General features: G+C 34.9%; 8 protein-coding genes across 8 annotated transcripts; 6 read left to right on the top strand and 2 right to left on the bottom strand. All coding sequences in view use genetic code 12, as the record gives it.

Annotated features, from left to right (window-relative positions):
* Nucleotides 1-4303: 4303 nt before the first annotated feature.
* Nucleotides 4304-6670, top strand: EXO84 (exocyst subunit; the record flags this gene model as incomplete). Its single annotated transcript, XM_049410538.1, has 1 exon — nucleotides 4304-6670. The coding sequence occupies one exon, from the start codon at nucleotides 4304-4306 to the stop codon at nucleotides 6668-6670; it is 2367 nt and encodes a 788-aa protein (XP_049265848.1).
* A 302-nt stretch (nucleotides 6671-6972) lies between these two features.
* J8A68_000821 (2-aminoadipate transaminase) lies at nucleotides 6973-8292 on the bottom strand (the record flags this gene model as incomplete). Its single annotated transcript, XM_049410537.1, has 1 exon — nucleotides 6973-8292. One exon carries the CDS (start codon nucleotides 8290-8292, stop codon nucleotides 6973-6975), a length of 1320 nt encoding a protein of 439 aa, XP_049265847.1.
* A 1132-nt stretch (nucleotides 8293-9424) lies between these two features.
* Nucleotides 9425-11602, top strand: J8A68_000820 (uncharacterized protein; the record flags this gene model as incomplete). Its single annotated transcript, XM_049410536.1, has 1 exon — nucleotides 9425-11602. One exon carries the CDS (start codon nucleotides 9425-9427, stop codon nucleotides 11600-11602), a length of 2178 nt encoding a protein of 725 aa, XP_049265846.1.
* Nucleotides 11603-12077: 475 nt separating this feature from the next.
* J8A68_000819 (leucine-rich repeat domain-containing protein) lies at nucleotides 12078-14222 on the top strand (the record flags this gene model as incomplete). Its single annotated transcript, XM_049410535.1, has 1 exon — nucleotides 12078-14222. One exon carries the CDS (start codon nucleotides 12078-12080, stop codon nucleotides 14220-14222), a length of 2145 nt encoding a protein of 714 aa, XP_049265845.1.
* Nucleotides 14223-14998: 776 nt separating this feature from the next.
* Nucleotides 14999-17137, top strand: J8A68_000818 (uncharacterized protein; the record flags this gene model as incomplete). The annotated part of the gene is made up of 1 exon (XM_049410534.1): nucleotides 14999-17137. One exon carries the CDS (start codon nucleotides 14999-15001, stop codon nucleotides 17135-17137), a length of 2139 nt encoding a protein of 712 aa, XP_049265844.1.
* A 439-nt stretch (nucleotides 17138-17576) lies between these two features.
* J8A68_000817 (leucine-rich repeat domain-containing protein) lies at nucleotides 17577-19730 on the top strand (the record flags this gene model as incomplete). Its single annotated transcript, XM_049410533.1, has 1 exon — nucleotides 17577-19730. One exon carries the CDS (start codon nucleotides 17577-17579, stop codon nucleotides 19728-19730), a length of 2154 nt encoding a protein of 717 aa, XP_049265843.1.
* Nucleotides 19731-20127: 397 nt separating this feature from the next.
* On the bottom strand, nucleotides 20128-22188 carry QDR3 (Qdr3p; the record flags this gene model as incomplete). The annotated part of the gene is made up of 1 exon (XM_049410531.1): nucleotides 20128-22188. One exon carries the CDS (start codon nucleotides 22186-22188, stop codon nucleotides 20128-20130), a length of 2061 nt encoding a protein of 686 aa, XP_049265842.1.
* A 2039-nt stretch (nucleotides 22189-24227) lies between these two features.
* J8A68_000815 (uncharacterized protein) lies at nucleotides 24228-26527 on the top strand (the record flags this gene model as incomplete). The annotated part of the gene is made up of 2 exons (XM_049410530.1): nucleotides 24228-25428; nucleotides 25878-26527. 2 exons carry the CDS (start codon nucleotides 24228-24230, stop codon nucleotides 26525-26527), a joined length of 1851 nt encoding a protein of 616 aa, XP_049265841.1.
* Nucleotides 26528-26754: the final 227 nt, after the last annotated feature.

Raw genomic sequence — 26754 nt, 5'->3', positions numbered from 1 at the left:
ATGCTTAAGCTCAATTGCGGTTTAATATTTACGTTTGCCACTACTGTTAGAAATTATTAGTTACATTGAAATAATCGTATATGCATGTTGGCGATAAATTATTAACTTGTGTATAACTGAACGTGGGTGGAATTTGTCCAGCTAATTTTCAAGTGTTACCAGAGAGCGTATGTTATTAGCTCGATAAGTCTTGAGACCTTTATTGTTTATTGGTACAGAATTTTGATGATTCCTTAAGTATCATTAAATATCATAGAATAATTTAAAATGAACTAATTGTGCTATAGAACATGATTGCGATTGCAAGTCATATTGGTTATAAATTATTCAGCATCAGTCGCGTACAATTATAAATAATGCTTTGGGTATATTTTTGCATGTTAGTTGTCATGAAGAAATTTGATGTAAAGAATTCATTGATAGGACGTCTTATTTGAAAATACAACTGAAATGAAATATCTCATCTATCCATAAAGAAGAAGGCGAAGTAAAAGTCAACAATAACCAATTTGATTACAACATTGGAATCAATTGAATTGGTATTAGAATTGAAATTGGAGAAGTGAAATTGAACTTCGCTGGATTATCATAATGAACATAATTGGAATCATTATTACTTTGAAATTGTTTGCAGCTACTTCTATTCTCCATATTAGTTAAGGTTTGAAACCTTGTTATGAATTATCAAGATTTGAAATTATCAAATTGAGAAGTTTCGAAGTTGTTCTCTTTGAAGCTTGCAAAAGCATTTATTCTACGTGTCATTCAGCTAAAAGAAAAACTATTCATAACATGCCATTCATATAAATGTGAAATGTATCGTAATCCTTTATTATTGCTATTACTCATGGTTGACTTTGGTTTTGCTTGTGGTTATTGCTCTCAGAAGAGTATGTTTAGCATTAGAATTACCCTTGACATTAGAATTCAAGAAAAATTTATTCAGCATTTGAATCTATTTGATATTGTTGACTCGGAAGAATTATCATTTATCATTAACAGCAGATATTGGAATTATTCAAATGTCTTTCACGACAACTATGTTGGCAAATAAGTTAGAGAAATCAAGATTATCATCAGTTAAGTCATAGAGAATGTGAACTTTAGTGATTTTTTTTTATTTTTAACACATAGTTTTATTGAGATCAATGTTGTTTCATCCCACCCACCAATAACCCCACAACAATTATTACTCCGGATTATATTAGGATTGACCTGTTCCTTATAAATATGTACTTATTGCTAGATACTATTTTGGCATTGAAGAGCTTAATTATTATCAAGACTTAATTCTCATAGATTTGGTCAAAATTTGTCGTCGGCTGCTGAGAGAATTAACATTATTGGTGTTGCTCCTATTTATACAACTTCATACCTATGGTTGCTTTACCCAATTAAAGAGAGTCTCCGTTGTAAAGGTTATACTATCTGTAAATTGTCTTGGCTGTTCAGGTATTGTATCTCCGCTGTCAGATTGATAAGGATATGATGTCATGTGGCTTATCTATACAATGCATAAGTGCTAAGTGAGTTCGTTCCAAATTTTTGCCTCCTACTAGATGTATACGGTGACTGCTTCCATAATTGTTCTAATGGTAGCTTCAACACATTCGCCGAAGTGATTTCTAGTGGTGGAATTTTTTTTGAGGCTACTACACTCTACGAATATGAATGTCACAAGGAAAGATGGTTTATTATTTTCAAAGTCATTGGAGCTGCTTGTATTGTCAATTAAAATAGCTAGAAACTTATTATCAGGAATTCTTCAGTGTGTCCAATCATATTACATTATGTTGCTAAATTTTTCCGCATCAATGTTGAACGATGATGAAATCTGTAAACAAGCACAAGCTATTCCTAAGATATTGCATCGAGCAACACTGCAGAATTATCAAAGTAGTTTGAATCCAAGATGAATTTTGGTTTTCAGTTCGAATTTTGCGTTCGTTTGGTTCGTTTTTAAATCAGTCAAATAGATTGAAATTTTGAATCATTGACATTATTCGATATTAGTTGTTGAATATTGACATAAAACCCAACCGCCAATTAATTTATCAAATATGAATCGCTGTGTATTTCTTCTATTTCCTTTTAAAAGCAAGAATTAGTTACGAAATGTGCAAACCCATCATTTCGATTATTTGCTTCAGATCAAATTTGCCAAAACTATCGTTAATGTTGATGATGCTTATGGTTCAAATACTGTTTGATATTTTTTTTTTTTTTCCGCCTTTGCTTCTGAGGGGGAAAGTTTGTGTGCTTATCTTATCTTAATGCTGACATCTAATCCTTCCATTGAACCAGACCTAGAATAATTCATAAGAATCAAAGAATAAAATCGAACGCACAGCAGAAGCAAATCCAGAAAATGCTGAAATTAATAAATGAATTAGTAGTTGAGTAGACAAATATCAGTTTTTGGATTCCAAGGAATGCTGGTTTCAAAGTATCCCAAAATGAATCTCGGGAGCGAAGACATGGAGTGTTAGGATCCAACTAAAGAAATGAAATAATGAATTACAAAATTGAGGGAAGATGTGGAATAGAAACTGTCCAATACGAGCTACCTAAAGAAACATCCACAAACTAGATTAACTATATCGAATTAAACTTAGGGTTGCTGAAATTATTGAATAACTACAATCACCAGACAGGTAGTTGACAACATAAAATCCTGGTACCACACTGGTTTATAAATGAGAATAGAGGAAGTATTACTTTGCTAACCGTCATATTCAATTGAAGTTATTCGAGCTGGTATTTAATAGTTGTTGCAATATCTCCTGTTTGGAAATGCTGGATCCAAGGATAATGTGATGGGTCTCAAATCGGCTATCCACTCTGGGCAAAAATGCAATTGCATAAAACTGTATCTACTATTGAAATGTGCAACCTGAATTCCGGTTCATTCGGGATTTGAAAGTGTAAGACATTGGTTCCAGGGGGAATGCTCAATGGGGATGATTTAAATTTTGGTTTATCAGAACAGTGAAATTGTATAGAAAACACATTACTAAAACACGAAATAATGTTGAAGAAATTACTAAAGAAAATAAAAGGTCCGTTAAGGACATCTATGAAACGAAAAGGTCTGTTAATGACATCTATGAAACGAAAAGGAAAAGTTCTTATAAGTCAATCGCTTATATGAATAAAGAAATCGAAGAATAAGTAAGTAAAATATTAAGACTTACTTATTCGGGGTCGTCTATTTGATTGAGGAAACTTTATGTTAACTCAATTAAGTAAAGGGTACCAATAAGTCTTGAACTTATTGCGTTGTGGACTAACAAGTCAAAGTTCCTAAAAGGAAATTAATGAAACGAAGAAATAAAGTTCTTATAAGTAAACAATTACTTAAAGAAATTACTAAATAAAAGAAAAATTTCGAAGAATAAGTAGATATTAACTTCTACTTATTCGGGTGTGTATACTTGATTGGGGAAATTTCGTATTTACCCATTCAAGTAAAAGTACCAATAAGACTTATAAATCTTATTGAGTTTTAGGCTAGCTAGTCTAGTCAAATGTCCTTATAAGTAAACTAATTACTTATTTGAGTAATCTATAAAACAACAAGAAACTTACTAACTTAATTAAAAGTTATAAAACGAAAACTTACTAACTTAATTAAAAGTTATAAAACGAAAAACTTACTAACTTAATCAAAAGAATAATTACTAATTGAACTAAAGAAATTAATAGGCAAAGAGTAATATTTGCTTATTCTACCAAATGAATCAATTCCTTTTACAAGAAAAGACTAACAAGTCATCCTATAACAAATTCTAGCAAAAGTCAAACAAAGGATACATCTGATTTCAGAAGATGTAATAAATAAAATGAAAGTCACTTGATTTAATTGAGGGCCACTTAAATAAAGATTCTACTTGATAAAGTTCTTTTAACATAGAGTTTGAATAAAGATATTGGCTTAAGGGGGAATGTTGAAATAAATAAGTTAAGCCAATTCTTTATGAACAAAGAAATAGCACGTGATAACAAAGTCGGGTAACACCCACCTGAATACTAAATTGAACAACAAAACAAAAGTGGACAACGTCCATAAAATTAACCAATGTATAGTCTTATATAGTTAACGAACGTAATTAATACATTAAGTGAACAAGGTTTTATAATATTGATTATACTAGTGAATTATATTAGTTACACATCTGAACTTATTTGTAATGTTTCTGGTCTCGAATTTCAACTAAAATTCTCAATTTCATTTTATCACCACCACCACAATTTATTAAATCAACCATAACTTACTTACTTATTACTTCTCAATCAATTGAATATGAATGTTGATAAAGTAAGAAATAGAAAGAGTAGAGCACCATGGCAAGCTAATCAATCTTCTAATAGAACTCATACTAATCCTTATGCTATTGGTTACAACAATGAAACACCAACAACTTCTCCAATAAGATCAAAATCAAATACTCTTCAATTACCAGGTGAACATATTGAAGGTCCTTATCTTCCTGCTGCTACCACCACCATTCCTGGGCAGGCGGCACCCATTGATCAGGATAGAAAACATAGTAGAAGATTAAGTATTCATGCTTCTGCTGCTGCTCTTGCTCATAGAAGATCGTTTAGTCAAATTAGATATGATACCGGTAATGCTCCACCATTACCAAGTTTAGATGTTGAAAAATTATCCGATATTAGTGTTGAACAAAGAATTTATAAAGAATTAGGTAATGGATCGGCTGCTCAAGTTGATGATTATTATAAGACTTTATTAAAACAAAAACAATTAATAACAAGAGATATTAAAACTAATATTAATCAAAATCAAAAGAATATCCTTCAATTAACTGAAGATTTAAAACAAGCTCAAGAAGAATTAATGGATTTAAGAGGAAGTACTAAAGAATTATATGAAGTATTGGAAATATTTAGACAAGCGGCTCAAAGAAGATTAGAATTTGAATTTGATGTACCAGACCAATCTCAACAAAATAATCAAACACAAAAGCAGCAGCAATTAGGAATCCCCAATAGTAAACGTAAAGATAGATCTTCAATTTTAGTTCTTGAAAAAATGTGGGCAAGTGAATTACAATCCCTTTTTAAACATGTTGAAGGAGCTTCAAAATTCATTCAACCCCTTCCTGGAAGACATGTATTAGCTGAAAGTGGTCGTTGGCAAGAAGTTAATGTAGGGACTTGGAAACCAAATAATTTAACTCACTTATTCGTTTTGAATGATTTAATCCTAATTGCCAATAAAAAATCTTCCGCCATGCAACAACAACAACAACTGCAGCAATCAGATGCTAGCTCTAAACGTGGTCCTTCTCCTAGTCCACAAGGGAAATCTCGATTGCAAGCTACTCAATGTTGGCCATTAACTCAAGTCACAATCACCCAAATAAAACCTCCAAAAACTAATGATTCATCTGTGAAATTATATCTTATCAATATCAAATCAAAATCATTGAGTTATGTATATCAAACTGATAGATATGATCATTTCTTAAAAATAACAGAAGCATTTAATAAGGGGCGTAATGAAATGGTTCAAAAGGAAAGATTATTATCCCAACCAATGTCTGATGATTTTGATTCACAATCAAATTATAATAATAATATCCCTGCTTCTTCTTCTCGAGATTCAACCAAGGAAGAAAAGAGGCAATTACGTGAATCTCTTCGAAATTCAAGTGGGGCTAATTATGAAGGTATAATTGAAGATAATCAATTGAAACGATCAGCAACTACTAAAAAAAGACATAGTTCTGAATTTGTATTACAAGATATTTCCGCTCGAGTACATTCAAGAAATCGTTCACATGATTTTGGTAAAAAGGCAATCATCAATACTAATAGCAATGATAATAATAAGAAATTACAATTTTTCCAAGAAATTAAAACTTTGGAAGATAGGTTGGATGATGTTGATGTTGAAATTTCTCATAATCTGTATGCCCTGGCCGTGGGATTAATCGCCCATATCGAAAATAAACTCCATCAAATTGAATCCTCCCTCTTACTGTCCACCACCACCACCACCACCAAACAACTTGGAGATGAACAATTACTCCTCGATGTCTCCCGGTTAAAAATCAAAAACAGAAAAGAAAGCATCCAACTCATCCTAAAATTCGACCTCACTCACAATATCTCAAAACTAACCGAATCAGATATCGAAAACATCCTAACCTATTTCGACAGCTTTGACCAACTCCAAACCGGGATTCAAACCTATTTAGATTCAATGTCATCCTACCTCTCCACCACCATCTCCCGGCTAATCGTCGGCTTGCAAGGATCAACCAAAATCGATGTGGTGAATTATTTATCCAACCTCGTCGTCATCTATGTCGCCATTCTCAAACGGACGATCGAAACCTACAATCATAAAATCATGCCGTTGTTGAAGAAAAATAATGGAAATGTCGATTCGAGCGGATTGATCAATTGGTGTATTGAGGAGGTGTTGAAGTTGTCAAGACAGGTGAATAAACATTTATATGGGACTATGGTGACGTCCACGAGTAATGGTCTGGAGACTGATCAACAACCGGTTTATGTTATTAAGGATAGGGTATTATATGATGATTTTGTTAAGATTTTGGTGCCACAGTTGGGAGAATTGAAGAGGGTGGGGATAAATGTTGATTATATATTTGAACCTATTATGTCACTTTCATAGATTTTTAGGGTTGCTCCTAGGTTATATATATTTGAATGAAATTTACAATATTATGATTTTGTGTACTCAGTGACTTGTTGAAGATCCTTTTATCACTGCCGTGAACAATACTACGATTAGCTCTGTTTGAACTTTATTCAGATCCTTTTTGATAAACTTTTAGTTAAGATAGTCTATATGATTTCATATGAGAATACAGAAAACAATTACACCAAGCACTACTATGAACAAAATTTAAGTTGTATTAATGCAATGATAAAAAAGAGAAATGTTACTAAAATTGTCTATTAATGGAAATCCATCTAGTATAAATCACCATAATGCTTTCTAATTACACTTCCCCAAATCTTTATCCCTTCTTCTATCTCTTCTTCAGATAAGAAACTAATACTTAATCTAACACAACATTTCCCCCAATCTTGTGAATCTCCAGCAACTTCGAAATTTTCACCTCCAGCTAAAATTACATTATGATCTCGTTGAAGTTCTTTAACAATCAATGAATGATCCTCGATTTCAGGCAATATGATCCAAAAGAAATATCCCCCATCACCTCCATATACTTTTGTACTCTTAGGTAAATATTTCCCAATACTTTCAATAACAACCCTGGCTCTTTTTTTATAAACCCGTTTAAAATCTTCAATAATTTCATCAGCCTTACCTGATTTAATCATCTCGCCCACCACAAACGTCGATAATTGTGCCGGAGTACCTCCTGATTTATTTGCACCAGTTATAGCCAATTGTGAAACTAATTTCGATGTTGGTGTATGTTGCCAACCAACTCTTAATCCGGGAGCTAATATTTTTGAAAATGTAGCATTTGAAATTGTATTCCCATAAGTCTTATAACTTGGTAATGAATCTTTATCAAGTTGACTAAATGTTGCAATGGGGGGATGATTCTGTTCTTTATAATCGAGAAAATCATATACATCATCACTTATGATCAACATATCATACCTTCTTGCCAATTCGATCAATTTATGTCTTGTTTTTAATGAATAGGTGATTCCACCAGGATTTGAAAATGTAGGCACTAAATACATGACAAATCTATAAAGTTTTCTATCACCCCTAACTGGATCCTCAATAATATTAATCTCCCTTCCGTCATCGGCCAGTTCTAAATCTTTCGATTCTAATTCAAGTCGTCTTTCAAGCTCTTCGATATCAAGATCATATTCTTGTTCTGGAGTTTCTTTAATCGCAACCATATTAGATTCATCAAATCCTAAATCCAAGAATGATCCATTAATCAAATAATAAGTCGGCGTCACGATAAATGCAAGTTTCGTTATCCTACATGAATCAGTCACCGAGGCCAAAATATTAGCCACACCATATGAAGCACCCGCGGTTAGGTTTATACAATTCGGATCAATATATCCCCCTGTTTTACCATATTTCGTGTCGAGCCAATTGGATAATATTTTTCGAATATCGAGGTTTCCTGGGTCGGTTCCATATTGTAATGGATGTTGATTGCTTGGATCGGTGTCATATTCGAGATAATCAGATTCTAAAAGAATTTTTTGAAAGGTGCTTGCGATTGCTTTGGTGGGGAGAAGTTCTCGAGATGGATGGCCCTTGAAGAAGTTTATTATTGGTTTGGACATTTGCTTTTTGATGATAAATAGATGGAATAAGTGAATTAGAAAAAGAAAACTTCGAGTAATGATTTGAAAAAAGTGTGGAGTCGAGAGATCATTTGTCTGATCGAGGATTTGTTGGGGATGTAATTTTTTTTTTTTCTTTAAACGGTATCGATTAAATTATACACTAAAATTATAAACTATAATATATAAACTGATACTGACCCTCTGATACATATAGGGCATAACGTTCTGTAGAAATGGTAAAAACCTTTTATAGGCACTTAGGTGTATGATAAAAGCAACATAAGTAGTGTGAGAGTCCAAGACCAGCAGGACTGGGTTGTATACTCACTAAAAACCATTGGTACGAGTTGGCTGGGGGGATAAAGCGTAAATGATTTAGGATGGGGTTAAGCTTTGGATAGCGCTGGGTGGAGATGAATTTGGGATGGTTGTGTTGGTTAAAATGTTGGAGGGGTAGCCCAATTTTGTGTTACAACTCTTGAGAACAAAGGGAACTGGATCTTTACAATCAAAATAATACCTAACGGCATTTGAAAGAATTAATGAATTATCAAAATTTGGGGATTTGGTTGAGTCATTAATTTATCCTTCTGTAATCCTATCAAATACTTCGCAATGTTATTAATTTTTATCAACTCTTGATTTTCATAAGGTTTTTGAGGAAAAGTTTGGCAAATAATTTTACAACCTTCTAAATATAAAATTATTCATTCCTTACAAGTTAAAAAAGACATTAAAACTCCCACCCGATATTAATTCAATTGAATGAAGACAATTAACCTAACACAATTTATGTGATAATTATAGATTTGGAATATATTTGATTAGATAGAACACTTGATAGAGTAAGTATAAATTTCGCATCCTTCCGAATTGGGAAATTCAGTCACGCGAATATCATTCATTTATCACGTGCAAAATTATCGGATTTTAGCGCGACATATTTTGCAGCAAGCTGCAGCGAAAAAATGTCGCGGGGCTTAGCCCACCAATCGCAAACAATTCTGGAACAGTAGAACCTAACATTCTTTTCCCAGGCTAATTAGCCGAACTACTTAAACGCGTCCATTTTACCTTCCAAGAAATTATTCCAATTGATTAAGGGGGGCTTATATTATAGGATATTCAAATGGAATACTCAGAGATAATAGCCACAAAGTTTTTGCAACTTCCTAACGAGGTCTTGGAATTGGTCTTAGGTTATATTCCAACTACCTGTTTGTTGCAATATACTGACATTCAAACGATTAGTGAAATTGCTGGTGATATTTTAAATGATCGAAACATCAAAGTTTGGATTGGCAATTCTAATGTTGGTCTATTTCAAAGCTTTGACGGTATTAAGGAATGGGCCGAGGAACCAAATGGTGATGAAATGATGTTGGAGCCGGACACCTTGAACGGTCTTGAAACGGTTAATCCCATAAAATTTGCTGAGATTGATTGGGAAACACAATTCGGAAATTTCTATAAAGCGTTTCCAATTTTGAAAATCGATCTAACTATATTTGGTTGTGATCTTCTTAGGATGGTCTACAGTAAATTCCCAGCTTGTTTTGAAAATGTTAGAAAGTTAACATTGTTAAAGACCAAAGATGAAGAACAAACTGAGGATTCTGGAGCCCTTTCTGGTTTCCCCTATCCCATACACGGAATGGGTACTTTGAACAAAATTCAAAATTGTAAGTTGCCAGAGTCTATTCGAATGTTAGAAGTGGGAAACTTCTACGAGCTATTTAGTCCAAAAGATGTTGGATTGGCAGAGAGCCAAATCACCGAATTACATATCTGTTCAGCTATCGACATCAAGGATGTGAAATATTTACCAAGAGGTTTAAAGAAATTGCAGATTTCGTTGAAGACCTACCGTTCAGGATCCAAACCTAGCTTTCCGCCATGGCTAGAACTGCTTGAGATTGCATCCGATCGTTGGCGTTCTGTTATTAATAAGCTTAATATTTCTGAATTAAAGAACTTGAAGAGTTTAAAACTTATGAACTGGCATCTGCCAAACTTGAATACATTGAAGGCTCCTAAACAAATCAAAAATTTGGAATTGATTTCTAGAGATTTAGTATCATTGGATGGTATTCAGGTGTATAAAGAACTTAATGATTTCAAACTTTATGTTTTCCATAAAGATGCTTATTCAATTTTGAATGACCCTTTACCTAATTCCATAAGAAGACTAACCTTTGATTGGAAACCCGATTATCTGAATCAAATTGGAACCGGTCCGAGCAGGCTTGAAGAGGGGAAAGGAATGCAACCAATCCGATTACCTCCAAAGCTAAGGGTTCTTAATGTGACCACTGGATCTCCGTTGTTTTGTCCCCAAAGCTGGAATTTTCCTACTTCGTTGAGAGTACTTTCATTGAATGTTGCCATATTACCTCCACAGCTTCAGCTTCCTCCAAATTTAATTGCATTGGATTTACATGGCTATCTGACAAGTAATCTTCCTGACCCATTGCCCAAGTCCTTGGTCAGAATTCGAACTTCCTTGTTACCGTCCACGAAAGATTCTTTAGTGGATCTACATAATTTGAGTCATATTGATTTTGACTTCAAGAGGCAACCGGTAACCTCATTTGATTGGAATTTACCTAGTAGTTTAAGAAGATTGATTTTGCAATACGATCAGTTGAAAGCATTGAAACTAGAATCCTCAAAGCTACGTGTGGTTAAGGTAACTTTAGATTCTTTCAGCATGTTTGATGAACTTCAACTACCTGATTCAGTTATCAAATTGAGTATGCGATGGAACGCTAACCAACGCTATGCTTCAAAATTTGTAATTACAGATCGTCATAAGCTTCCAAAGAATTTACAAAGTTTCCAATTTGTCCAAACTAAGATTGATACCAAGTCGTTGATTAATTTAAGATTGAACGACTTGCAGAATTTACGATATATTAATCTAAACGACAACAAAATCACAGAAATTGAATGTGGAGCATTTCCTAGTACAACCAAAACGTTAATACTTCTGAATAATGATTTGCAAAAAGTTGGGACTAATGTATTCAAGGAACTTCCACAATTAGAGTGTCTCAATTTGGAATACAATAAATTGGGTGAAAATGTTAGTAACCCGATTGAATTTCCTGAGTCCTTGCGATTTTTATCATTAACAAACAACAGTTTGAAAGATGTTGATGATTTGATATTCGGCCAAGAACCTAGACTTAAAAGAATACAATTAAGAAACAATGAATTTCCAGATACAGAAGAGGTTTCCAATAAATTAAGACAAAAGTTGGGCAAGGCAGCAGCTATTATAATGAAATGGAACCAACATAAATAAGGATAGATGTTATGGTCAGCAAAAAGTTCTGAAGGGTTGTGGCTTCCAAATTGAGACCTAGACGAAGACTCTGCAAGTGAATATGTGACTAAATAGCTTCTTTTCTTGTAGTAAACATACTATTCTTTTCTTAAATATAGACGATAAGAAACATATTAGAAGTTTGGACCAACTGTGTTTTTTTTTACTCATATCAATTTGAAAAGCTATACAATTATAAAAACGATACAGAAAACCCTGCTCCCACTGAGTAAACTCAAAGGAGGTTGTTATTGGTTGATTATTTAATATACACGAGGAAATCATTTGCAAGAAATTTGGGAGCGCCAAGTTTTTCTTGTGCATGATAAGCCTTTTTTTTTTCTAGTATAAGTAGGAAATGCACTTTGATAAGCTATTTAATCTATTTTGGACCAGGTGGCAAATCAGCCCCAACTTTTATTCTCGTTCTTTCTTTCAGAATCATACCATTGTGATGCAAAATTCAGAAGTCCTTGTTCCACAGTTCCTACTGCTTCCATTGGAGGTCCTAGACTTGGTATTCAGTTATATCCCCACAATCTATTTGTTGACGTATCCAGAAATACCCGGTTTAAACGAGGTTTTGAGAAACGCATTGAATGATAGACACATTGAAGTCTCCATCGGTAAAAAATTAATCGTGGAACAAGAGGAAAAGTTCTATAGTTGGGGGAACTGGAACAAAGAACCAATTGGGGATGAGACAAGGTTGGATCTGCGCTTTGTGACAGATGTTAACGATGACCATCTCATTAAGTTTGATGAAGACGATTGTACCGAGAGGTTTCTAGACTTCATGTACAGACATCCTCTTTTGAAACCTAAAGTAATTATCAATGGAGTTGATAATTTAAAGCGGTTGCTTAACAAGGATCCTTCATGTTTTGAACAGATTCTGAGCCTTTCATTCGTCAAAGGTCTGATAGAAAATCAAGTGGAGTTCTTAGAGACGGCTTGTTGCATCCCATATCCCATCAACTGTCTTGGTACATTGGATGATCTAAGTATTCTTAGACTCTCCAAATCAGTTGAACTGTTGTATCTACTCTTAGAAGATCAAAGCAATCTACAATCCTTGAAATCACGAGAACAGGAGCTAAAAGAACTACGCTTATTAAGCCCAATGGCGGTTGGTGATTTGAAGTATTTGCCAAACTCATTGAAGACCTTAGAGATATCATTGGAATTGAATAGCCAAAGGTGTAGTCCCAATTTACCACATACATTAGAAACCCTCCTAGTGAAGTTTTCTGGAGGATGGGAGATTAAAGAATTTGATGTTTCTGGTCTTAATAATTTGAAGGAATTGAAGCTAGAAAATTTCTATCTGGAAACGCTCAGGCTGTTAAAAGGTCCTAAAGATCTAGAGAGCTTGATAGCTGCTTCTCACCACTTAACGTCATTGGATAGCATAGACCAATACACTAGGCTCAAGCAACTTCAACTAAGAATTATGCGGGCGAAAGCTCATTCAATCTTGAGTTGCACTTTCCCTGATAGTTTACAAAAGCTTGGTTTTGAGTGGTGGCTGGGATCCATCGTAGATTATGAGACAGATTATCTTGAAGAAGAGCTTCCGATTTCCCTACCGTCAAATCTCCAGGTGCTTCACGTTTTCACAGACTCTGACTTGCTTAGTAGGAACGCGTGGAATTTCCCACAATCATTAAGGGTCCTTTCGTTGAATATGCTGATTATGCCACCAGGGTTTCAACTTCCACCTAATTTGATAGCACTTTCGATCCTGCAGTGCGTGAATGACCGATTGCCACTGGCGTTACCCAAATCATTGGTTCGACTTAGTACGTCCGTATTACCACCTAATAGATTCTGTTTAACTCGCTTGACTAACTTGACTTATCTTCGATTCACGTTTGTTAGACAATCAATAGATTCCTTTAATTGGAGGTTACCAACTAGCTTGAGGAGATTGAAAGTCCAACAGCATCAAATGTCGGATTTTAAGGTAAGTTTGCCACATCTAAAATCAGTTGGGTTGTATGTGACGTCTCCTGGAAATTTTAGGATATGTGAACTACCTGATTCAGTAACTGATGTTACAATCTATGCGCCGCAATTTCAATTCGAGCGTCTTGTCACAGGTAAAGAGATCCACAAACTTCCACCAAATTCGAAAACTCTTGATCTTCACAGCAACTTTTTGGATCCTGAATCGCTTAGGCTGTTGCAATTGGAAAACTTTCAGCACTTATGGTATGTCAATTTATATTTCAACAGGATCAACGAACTTGAAACTGGAATGTTTCCTATTTCACTAGAGATATTAATTCTTCTGAAGAATACCTTAGAAAGAGTCGACCCTCACGTATTCAAAAACCTACCTCGTCTACAATATCTTTATTTGGAACAATGTTTCTTGGGTCTCTTCTTGGATATGGACCATCCATTGGAATTTCCTAGTCGTTTAAGGTTCATTCAATTAGCCAACAACGGTCTTGAACATATGGAGGTATTTCAGTTCCCGGCAGAGAACATGCTCAGAAGAATAGATCTTCGGTCCAATAGATTCGAAGGTGAAGGAGCCATACTCGAGCAATTGAGAAACAAATTGGGTCATGAAGTGGTTATCGAAGTTTAGTCAAACAGGAGTTTCATCTTTCAAGAGACAGGAGTATTTCAGAGGAAAAGGAGACATAGACAATACTGTGCTTAGACCTGTTGCAAATTTACCTTTGTCTGCTCTATATTGTGAATCATTAGAGTTCTCCAACACAAGGTGCTCGTTTGCTGCCCTAGAAAGGGATTTCACCTCCGAAATGCAGACTCAAAGCAGTGCTCATTTAGATAAATCAGTCTCGATATAGCCTTTTTTTTAGATTTACATACTCTCCTTTCTTTGAAATAAAAACATATACGAAAAAACTTGGAAACTTGGATCAGCGCTCTATACCCAGAAATAGACCAATGAGGGAATGAGTCTTGTGGACAATTTCGCTTATAATACTACTAACTTCTTCTTAAAACGACGTGCTTTATTAACCTCTAGTGTCTCGGAATTGTTCAAGTAGGGTTCTCGATCAGAACTAACTTAACTTATAAGATGCTGGTGTCGTTCCTTAGATCGAGTGTGAATAAAAGAATACAACAATTCTGATAATGAAATCAATAGTAAAGTACAATAGTTCAAAAAGAAAGATACTATAAGAATTATAGTAAATGCTTGCAAGTTAGAAGAGATGAAAATTTCCTTTGTTCATAATATTGAGCACGTGATTACACTTAAATTCGATGACCATCAGGGGTAGGATTCTACCCCAGTATTGTTTGTATGAGCTAACCCCCTAAATTTTCAAATGTTTGGCGAAACTAATCGATGCCAATTACTATCATCTTATTTCTCTCAATTGCATTATTATGACGAATTCACAAATCCACGTTTCAATTTTCCTGCTTCCGCAGGATGTGTTGGAATTGGTGCTTTCTTATATTCCCACGATCAATTTGTTATCTTTCACCAATATTCCAAACTTAGATGAACTAATAAGGAATGAATTAAGAAATCGACATATCAAAGTCATCGTATATGGGAAATCTGCGACAAGACCCAACACAGATCCATATCCCGCTGAATTCTGGGAAAGGGAGATAATTGGCGATGATTCGAGGTTGGACCTGAGAAGCGTATCACGGTATGAAGATTTGAATAGGATTGTGTTTAACGAGCCTGATAGCGTAGAAAGGTTTTTGGATTTCAAGCAGAGACACCCTAACTTGATTGCAAACTTGAATATCGTTGAAAATGATATTTTGGAAGAATTGGTTACCGAAGCTCCTTGGTGTTTTCAAGATATTCAGAGCTTAACGTTTACCGAACGTCAGCAACTGGAAAACTACTCGGAGACGCTCTCTAGTCTCCTATATAAGTATCTTACTGTTCAATTGTCCGATCTAGGCATTAATCTCCCGGAAATGATTTGGCTGTTGGAACTATCTGATTTTTTCAAACAAAAGAATCATTTGCAGTTGACACCCATAGAGTATCAGATAAAAGAATTGAGCACCCGCTGTCCAATTGAGGTTGAAGATTACAAGTACTTGCCAAGAGCATTACAGACTTTGAACACTAAATTGGCGTTGCATAGTCCAAGGTGTACTCTCGAACTACCGTTAACGTTAGAACAACTCACAATTGACTTTGATTCCGTTGAAGACCTTACAGAAATTAATATCTCTGATCTACCTAAGTTGAAGAAATTGCGCCTAGATTCATTTCCTCTGCAAGGGCTAAGAAGTATGAACGCTCCCAAACAATTAGAAAACTTGTCCATCTTTTCAAGAAATCTTGTGTCTTTGGAAAGTATAGCGGAGTATCACATGCTAAGAGAACTCGAGGTTTCAATTGCTCACCTGGATGGTGAGTCAATGTTGGATTGTACCTTACCTGATTCCTTGCAAAGGCTTCGCTTTACCTGGTGGGTTTTCCGTAATAGTGATCGTCAAGGCGAAGATGTCGAAGAGCTGCATTGTATGTCTCCGGTTAGACTACCTTCAAATCTCAAGCTGCTTGACTTTCAAACAAACTCCCCCTTGCTCTGTTTGAGAGAGTGGATTATCCCGCCCTCATTAAGGGTTCTTTCATTTGACGTAGAGAAGTTACCAGTTGGATTCAAGATTCCACCTAATTTGATATCCCTTTCGATACGTTGCTCCGAAAACGGTTCCTTACCTCGTCCTTTACCCAAATCATTAATTCGATTACATACAACTTTGGTACCACCAACCAAATGGTATCTAACGCAGTTGAAGAACTTGACCCAACTTAATTGTGACTTTATCAAACATAGAAAGTCTTCCTTTGATTGGAAATTGCCAACTAGTTTGAAAAGATTGATAATTGCTCATTGTTCCTTGGAAGCTCTAAACATAAACGTGCCAAACCTAAAAGCAGTCGACTTGCATCTAAAGTTTCCCGACCATTTGGAAAAGTTAGAGCTACCTTCTTCTGTAGTTGACTTGAAAATATATAGTATCAGGGATAATAAAATTTCTGAATTGTCGATTTCAAAGAAACATAAGCTTCCCACGAAGTTGAAGACGCTTAATTTGTTGCACGATTGTATGGATTCAAAATCGCTTAATAATTTACACTTGAAAAAGTATCAGCATTTGTGGTATATTAATCTATTTAAAAATAAGATCAAGAAAGTTGCAGATGGGGTGTTTCCTGCTTCCACAAAAGTACTCATCCTTCTGAGTAATCCCTTAAATGAAGTCGAGCCCAATGCATTCAAGAACCTACCCAACTTACAGTACTTGTACTTAGATTGTTGTAATCTTGGAGTAGCTGCAGCGCGAAATCAATCTTTGGAATTTCCGACTTCTTTGAAATATGTACAATTATCATGCAACTACCTTAAAGATATTAGCAGTTTTCATTTTCCCTCGGAGAATATGACTAGGATACGACTTTCCTTCAATACGTTTCCTGATAAAGAGAAAATTGTCGAAACATTGAAAGCTAAATTGGGAGAGAATGTGGCTATTGAAATATAGCCAAGAGGGCGTATCAAAGCAGAAATATAGAAATGAATAAGAATGACTACTGATTTGCCTTTATCTGCTCTACTTTGTAAATCTCAAGTATTCACTCAACGCAAGGGGCCGCTTGTTGCCCCAGAATAGTACAGTTACCATTAAATGGTAGCGCTCATTCAGACGGACCGTGGCGTAATTAATTTAGGTTTTTCTTACATGCTTTGAAGACTTTTAATGAATAAATTACACACGAAAAATCTTGAAAACTTGCACCAACGCTCCACACCCAGAAGTAGAACAATACGGGGGTGGACTCATATGCCAGAATTTCGCCTGAGCCATATTTTCTTGTATAATGCAACCCCTAAACGCTCAATTAGACAGCGCTTTTATTTGGCGGAACTAATCAACTAGAATTATTATCTTCTTACTTCTGTTGTGATATTTAAGCACTGTTATGATGTGTTTAGAAATCAATACTTCAAAGCTATTGCTGCTTCCATCCGAAGTATTGGAATTGGTGCTTTCATATATCCCCACAATCAATTTGTTGTCATATGCCAATATACCGAATTTAGATGATCTCTTAAAATGTGAATTAAATAATCGGCACGTTAAAGTCTATCTCCATACAAGATATATTGGAGATATTATACATTCAGAGGAACCGAAGTTCTGGGATAGAACACCAATTGGTGACGAGACAAGGTTGGACCTGCGAAGCATTCCACCGTCTGAAGGTTTCGATAGTATCGAGTTTAGAGAACCTGATTGCGTAGAAAGGTTTTTGGATTTCAGGAAAAGACATCCTAACTTGAGTCCAGAATTGAGGATCCATGAAACTGCTGTTTTAGAGAAGTTGCTTAGGGAAGACCCTTGGTGCTTTCAAGATATCCGGAGCCTAAATGTTATGGAAAGCGGGGACCCGAAAGAACAAGAAGAGTTTGTGAACGCAGTTTCTAGTTTTGCATACAACATAGATACTATTCGAATGTCCAATCTAGCTGACTGTACTCTCCCGAGATCGGTTAGACTGTTAGAACTATTTAATTTTCTGGAACAGAAGTATCATTTACGGTCCCCGTCAATAGAATATCAACTAAAAGAATTAACTATACTCTCTGCAATTGAAGTTGAAGATTGCAAATACTTACCAAGATCATTACAGAGTTTAAATACAGACATAAGCTTGGATGATCCAAGATGTACACTCGACTTACCATTAACATTACAACAGCTTGTGATTACATTTGCACCCTGGCCCTACGTTACAGAAATAGATATTTCCAAACTTCCTAGTTTAGAGAAATTGCGTCTAGTTCGCTTTCCTCTAGAAGAGTTAAAGGGATTGCACGCTCCCAAGCAATTGGAAAGTTTGACCATCATGTCAAATACTTTACGAGCGTTGGAAAGTATAGAGCAGTACACCATGCTCAAGGAACTCCTGGTTGCAATTCTCCGCTCCGGTGCAAAGTCGGTGTTGGATTGTACCTTACCTGATTCCTTACAAAGGTTTTATTTTGACTGGTGGACTATGGATGAAAGTGAGATGGTTGAAGATCAGGAGGTCGAAGAGCTGTATCGTAAGTCTTCAATTATTTTGCCTTTGAATCTCAAGCTGCTTCGGCTTACAACAAATTCTCCATTACTTTGCTTGAAAGAGTGGATTATCCCATGGTCATTAAGGACTCTTTCATTTCAAGTTACCAAGTTACCGGTCGGGTTCAAGATTCCACCAAATTTGATATCCCTTTCCATAATATGTTCAGAGAATGGTTTCTTACCTCGTCCTTTACCCAAATCCTTGGTTCGAATAATCACGACTTTGTTACCACCAAACAAATCGTGTCTAAAAAATTTGACAAACTTGACCTATCTTAATTGTCAGTTTCTTGAACAAGAAAGGATATACTTTGACTGGAAATTACCATCTAGTTTAAAACGTTTGATAGTTCATTACAATTACTTAGAAACTTTGAAACTAAACGTTCCAAACCTAAAGGCAGTGGAGTTGTTTCTTAGATTTCCTAACCTTTTGGAAAAATTAGAGCTACCTTCTTCTGTAATTGATTTGAGAATACATAGCGTCAAAGATAACGATGATGCAGAATTGTCCATTTCAAAGAAACATAAACTTCCTACACAATTAAGGGTGATTAACCTATTGCACGTTTTTATGGATTCAGAATCACTTAATAATTTACACTTGAAAAACTTTCAGTATTTGTGGTATATTAATCTATATAAAAATCAGATCAAGAAAGTTGCAGATGGGATGTTTCCTGCTTCCACAAAAGTACTCATCCTTCTGAGTAATTTCTTAGATGAAGTCGACCCTTATGCATTCAAGAATCTACCCAACTTACAGTACTTGTACTTGTCTCGTTGTGATCTTGGACTAGGGGCAGTAAAAAAACAACCTTTGGAATTCTCGACTTCTTTGAAGTATGTACAATTAGCATGCAACTACCTAAGAGATGTTGACAGTTTTCATTTTCCCTCGGAGAATATGACTAGAATAGGACTTACTTTCAATCACTTTCCTGATAACGAGAAAATTGTTGCAACATTGAGAACTAGATTGGGAGATAATGTGGTCGTTGAAGTGTAGCCTAGCCAACTTATCAATATCTTGGATCATTAGCCGTAGCCTAGACGCGTGCAGCAGTGGAATTGTGTCACTCTGTACCAAAGCATTAATTTGGAACAGCCTATTTTATTAGTCCAGACTAGAATAAACAAGGCACCTCCCTCCTAGGGAACAATTTTCAACATCAACTAGCGTGCTAAATGCTCATTTAGCTTCCTTATTTATATTTGCATTATGAAGCCTAATCGGTGCCGTTTGCTACAACAAGAGGTGGAATATGTCGTTTTGCAACCAACATGCGACATTTCTAAAATGTCGTTCTTATGAAGTTTGAACCATATTTTTACTTATCTTATAGGAAAATTCTATTGGTAAAAATAAATAAATATATATATATTAAATAAATACCTAAAATTGTTTATAACTTATCATATAAGATCGAAATATCATAGTTTTCTCTAAAATACATCCCATGTCTCTTCAAATACCATAAAACCAATGAACTAACCGTAAGAATCCCCATTAGGATGGAAAACAAGATCCCAGGTCCAATTGCTGCCAATAATGGTTCTACAATAAACGTCGCGATAGCCGCAAGAACTAGTCTTATTAAATTATTAAGTGCAACCCCAGTCGCACCTTTTCCCGGTAATGTGTCAACCAAATAGGTAACGACTGCAGTTATAAGCAACATAGTAGCAAACCCAAACAACGCAGTTCCGATCAAAGGCACCAACCAGAACTCACCATATTCAATAGTCCAACCAAAAATAAGACATGCTATGGGCAAGAGTATAACCGCCACCACGACATTCCAAGAGATTCTCGCCTCAGGAACTACCTCACCATGTTTTTTGATATATTTGTTTAATAAATAATCGTTCCATTTCCCACCCAACATTGAAGCAATTATATAGGTGACGGAATTGGGGATATATAATAATCCAACTATGATTTCTCGGAAATTGTATGGGGATCGGGAATAGGAGTATGTGATTGTCATATTGAAGAAATATAATACTGCGAAGGAAATGGCCGAATATGCGACTACGAGTGCCACTGGCGGGTGTTTTAATAATACGATTGAATGCATTGGACGGATGACGATATCGTAGGAGTTGGTTTTGAAAGTGGCCCATTTGGATCTAGGTGGTTGAGGGAGTGATATGGTTGATATTATTCGGGATTGTGTTTCATTTTCTAAATCCTGTTGGATTCTTCTTGAGTAGGTGGATCTATTGGTGGGGAATCGACTGATTGCAGGTGTGACTGGATCCATGACTGGACCTTCTTCTTCCAAGGCAGTCATTATTGAGTGGGTGGTCATTCGACTTAAGTTGGTTAACACTGGTTGAAGACGATTCAGATCCAAAGAATTAGAATCATGGGAATTATTCTTATCTTCTTCTTCCTGCTCCTCTAAGGTATGGTCATGTTGAGCTGCAGCCGCAGTTTTTAATAACTCTCTAACTGCCTGTAAATTCTCCGCTTGTCTTAATGTTTCCGGCAACAAAAACATAATCGAACAGAAATTACATCCTGAAAATATAACCAATAACCACTGAGTAGCTCTCCAACCCCAAGCATCAGACACAATACCTCCTAAAATCGGTGCCAAAAAAGGTCCCATAAGTGGACCCAAATAATACCAACCCATAGCCGTTCCTCTCTCTTGTGGAATAAATAAATCCGCGATAGTACCCGCACCCACTGCCTGCACTGATGCCGAACTTCCACCCTGCAAAACTCTCAAAATGATCAAAGAAGCAATATTTGGAGATAACGCAGTCCCAATGGAAAATGCAACAAACAAAGCAAAGGAAATCATATATACAGATCTTCTTCCGAACTGTTCACTAAACGCCGACCACCAAAGTGGGAATATACCTAATGATAATAAATAAATCCCCACGGAAATATTGACGACTGAAGTACTGGTATTTAGATCTATAACGATGGCATCGATAGCAGGCAACATGATTGAAGTCCCCATGGGCCCCGTGATGGATGCGAATGCGATGATTGTGATAATTAGGTATTTGACATTGGTGGGATAGTCTCTTGCATCTTGATATTCTGGGATGAGGACTAGTTGGGCCAAGAGACCTCTTCTATCTTTTCTCGGTACTCTGTTGGTTGCTATTGATGTGGTTCTGGATATTGGTTCAGTAGAGACATGGAGAGGGGGACGATGTCCGTCGGGTGGTAGGCTAGAGTCTCGAGATGTTGTTGTTAGTGGATGGTGATGATGGTGATGATGATGGTTGTCTGGATTTTCCAAGTCACTGGAAGCAAGTGAAAGTATTGGTGAGATGGGTATGGACGATTCCGGAACGGGGTCCTTCCCTATCTTTTCTTGTTGTACATCCTGTTCTTCGGGTTGCTGAGCATAATCTTGAGGTGCGGAGCTTGACGTGGAATCAACAGATGTTGATTTTTGTTGCAGTTGTGGTTTTGGTTCATTATCTGAACTAGTCATGATTCTGGATAGCTAGATGGGTTAAAAACGAAGGTGAAAATATGTACGACTAAATAGTTTTATACCATTAACTTCTTATCTAGTGAAATCTACGTGTCAAACTCTGTTTTCTATGAATGATATATGTTGCTATATTTGTCTTTAGTAATAAACTGAGAAAAGAGCGATGCAGAAAAAGACGACTGAGTCTATTTTATTATATTTTTTCGTTCGGTCCCGAGGAAGACGCATAAAGATGCAATAGAAAAAAAAATGGAGTTGGGGGGATTCATCGTCCAAATCGGGCAAATTCCGCTTTTTATTTTTTTTTTTATGTGTCATTTGGTTTTAGTTACGAAAATAACTCCGTGTGAAATGCGCATAGACTGTGTTTAGTTTGACTTCTATTTGACTGGAAGTTATTGTTAGCCATATACATCTTGAACTCTTGATTTTACGGGCATGCGATATGCCAGGAAAACTGTGTTGGGTAGGTATATAAACTCAACACCGACCTTGAGTTATGAGATTCAAAAATAAAGCCGATTTTATTCGCGCAATTCAACATTTTGTGTCACGGGTCATAACCATGTCTTCGGTCCGAGCATTCGATTAGTTAAACATGTCGATATTGCTTACTTTCAACAATCAGTAGTAGGCTGATACATAAAGCACAAGCTATCTCTTAGATTCCAATGAATGCCACAAAATACTAGTGAATGCACATCACACTTTCAAAATGTAGGATGCACTAAATCATTCTTATAGAATGATTTTTTCAAAACACAATATGTCATTTTGCAGACATAACTAGTGACTTCTGTCTTATCAGTCGCAAGTGTGAAATAAGATAGGCAGGGTGTAATTCAAAGACGTTTTCAAATAAAGAAGAAGACAACAAGCAGGCGGAGAGATTAAAGTTGACAAATAACTGTTATAACTAATGATTACTCATATGGACATGGAGATTCAATCAGGTGCCGTAAGTCATGTGCATTTGGTCGTATCATACAGAAAGCTGGCCAAATAGGCGGTTGTAGATCAAGCAAATGAAGCAACGGAGTAGCAGTGAACCTCAGAATAGTAGAAAAACTTACAGACATAAATATTAAAACAGACTCACGGCAGAAGTCTTTGCAATTGAAAATTCGAGCGAATTAGATTGTACTTGTTGAAAATGACGGATCAGTCCAGTACTACGTTCTCTCAAATCTGGCAAGGCTTATCCTGGACAGTTCTAAGCGGAACAAAGGACAATAAAGTGTTGCGTATCTCCAGATGCTGATCTTTGTTGACTGGTTCTGAAGCTTGGCTTTGACAGTTGGCTGAGCAACACCCCAGGAAACACCTCCGTACGTCAAATAGGAAATCACTGGAATGGGAACGTTAACACATTTTGTCCTTGGGGTTATTCCGTTATCCGTTATCCGTGAATTAGTCCTGTCTTTTATATTTTATATCAAAAATCGCTTGCTACTTTTAGATTGATGGCTCTGTAGCATATACTGTGTTGATAGTTATCTTGTGGTTGTATGGTAATGAGATTTTGATCTGTAAATCTGTGGGGTATTAAAAGAAATTTTCTGTTGAGAAATTTGTTGGATCTTTCTCATTTATTTATAACCACGGTATATACTTGTTGGTCTTTCGTAAGATACCATACTCCTTCTACATTTTATAGCTTGAGCAGAGTCTGGTGACTAGTTCTGATAGTAATTTCTAAGTTTAACGGAATAAGTGAAATTTCCAACAATATTTCATTCAACAACTGAAGATCTTATAGTAAAAGTTTAGATTTTTTGCCATCATCGATCAATCAATCAATCAATCAATCAACCAAAAAACGATAACAAGATAAAAAATAAATTGAATAAAAAAAGAATTACGAACGAATTTCATTTTTTTACGCTTTGCCATCATCAACACTCCTTTGTTTGATTTTATTGTCTACCTTCCTTACTATTTATAGAAAGTCAATTGTCTCAAATCATCTTTTTTTTGCATTTCATTTCATTTCGAATCTTTGTTAATTGTTGAGAGAGAAACAAACTCGATAAAATATGACCTATGATCAATTACCAACTACCATTATGAGTTTACGAAATACATTACCTGTTGTTATAGTTAGAACAGCTATAATGATCCCAACTTTCATGATTGGATGTTTATTTATAGTAACCACTCAATTGGTTGGAGTATTCTTATTTGAAAATTATCCAAGTTCAAAACAAGCTATATTTAATATTACTAAGAATCATTTTGTTATATTACTTACATTTATGACTTCAATTATAAATCCAAGTAAAATAGCTATAACATTAGATAAAAACATCGAAAGCATTCAATCATTTAAAGTTGATAATTCTGGTAATTTACATACTTCATTCATGCCAAATTCAATCTTTATATCAAATCATCAAATATATACTGATTGGTTATTTCTTTGGTTTTTAATTTATACTTCAAGATTAAGTGATTGTGTTCATATTGTCTTAAAGGATCTACTGAAGATACCTGTATTAGGTTATGGGATGAAGAATTATAATTTCTTATTTTTATCAAGAAAATGGGAAACTGATAAAATTATCCTTACTAATCAATTATTAGAAATAGATGCTAATGCAAGAGGAGTTGGACCTGCAAATGGAGTAAAACAAATTGCATCTACAAGTAATAGTGAAATTAAAACCTGGCCCAAGATAAATAGACCAGATAAGATTTGGCCTTATCAATTAATCTTATTCCCAGAGGGGACCGTTCCTTCTGATAGAACAACTAAGAAATCACGTGCATATATTGATTCCCAAGGTCATCAACCTTTAAAACATGTTTTATTACCTAGATATAGAGGATTATATCTTTCATTAAAGAAATTAAGAGGAACAGTAGAAGCAATATATGACATAACTACTGCTTATGCTGATTTAGCTGAAGATGAATATGGAGAAGATGTATTTTCATTAAAAAGATTTTATTTTAAAGGATATGGACCATCACAAATTAATTATTATATTAAACAATATAAAATTGATGAAATTCCATTAGGTGATGAAGAAGATATAGATGATGTTAAACCGGAAGATTTGAAACGATTTGAAACTTGGTTAATTAATGTTTGGTATGAAAAGGAACAATTAATGAGTAATTTTTATAAATATGGTGATTGGCAAGGAGATCAAGAAGGTGAAAAAGAATGCGTTAAAATTGTTGGGGATTTTAAGTTAAGAAATCAAGTGGAAATTATTTTACCTTATTTGGTTGGTCTTACTATATTGTTATTACTTAGAGGCATATATTTATTCATTAGGCATGTAGTATAGAATTCGTGTGTTTGGGTCAATGTTTCAAAAGTGTCTTAGGTGTAATGTTTAATTGTATTGATGTATTGATGTTTTATTATATGCAGTCTGTTGCAGATTTGTTTTAAAAAAAATTTTTTTTAAATTTTTGCAACTTCTTTTTGGTTTTAATTTGAAACATGTTTAATAGAAGCAAGTGTTTAATTTTAGGAAAATATATATATAAATAGATGCAATATTCTACATGAAATTGTAGCTTTCACTTTTACTCAAAATGGTTCTTTTCTTATTTCTACAATAAAAAACTTTCATAAACAACGGCCATGTTAAGTAAAGGAATTATTATATTATTAGTTATTATTCAATTCATTGCAACTATATTACTTAGTTTCTTAGTACTTGGATGTATAGACTCATCATCCAATTATTCAAATATATATTTATTATCCTATCAATTTAACTCGACTTCACCTTTATTTGATTATTTATCAATAACTCAAAACTCAACTACAATCACCGATAATTTTGAAGATTTACAAGTTAGAATAGGTTATTATGGTATTTGCTTAGACACTAACAGTACCCTTTCATGTTCTCATTACAACAATTTAAACACATTCCCTCAATATAAATTAAATCTCTTGAATACAAAACTCGATTTAGTCACATTAGCTCAAGAGTTCAGTGAAGTATGTCATCCAATAGTCTTATTACTGACTATTTTATTAACCATCCTTACATTACTATTATTATGCTATGTGATTATTCCATTCTTACCTGGGAAGTTCCACGTCAAGAAAGCTTTAGTGGCTACTACATTCATAAATTCAATTCTTTGGGGATTGGGAGCAATGTTACAACATGAAGCCGTGAAGGCAAGTGCAAAAATGATGCAGGTTGCTAGTATGGAATTATTATTGACTGGAATGGGAAAAAGGGCAGAAGTTATGACTTGGGTTGGGTTTCTGTTTTTGATTATTGTTTGTATTGGGGTTGTGTTTGATTTTATTAAAGATTGGAAGTTTCAAAAATCACAAGTGAGTACTCTTCAAAAATTGTAACGGCAAGAGATAGTTTATGGAAATTTTATAACAAAAATAAAGAACAAATAAATTTAGTTTGATTTTAGTATATGCATTTAAATATATGATTATAGTATATAGTAACAATAGTTTTTAAATATGATATTCGTTAATTCGTTATTAGTATCTAGTATAATGATTATCTAAATGGAAATATAATGGTAAGTAGCATTGATTACATAATCCAATAGTGAATGATTATATAA

This window comes from Hemisphaericaspora subhashii, assembly GCF_019202705.1.
Source record: "Hemisphaericaspora subhashii strain CBS 10753 chromosome Unknown scaffold4, whole genome shotgun sequence".
NCBI lineage: Eukaryota > Fungi > Ascomycota > Pichiomycetes > Serinales > Debaryomycetaceae > Hemisphaericaspora > Hemisphaericaspora subhashii.
The sequence above is the reverse complement of the archived record's forward strand: the minus strand, read 5'-3'. Positions and strand labels throughout refer to the sequence as shown.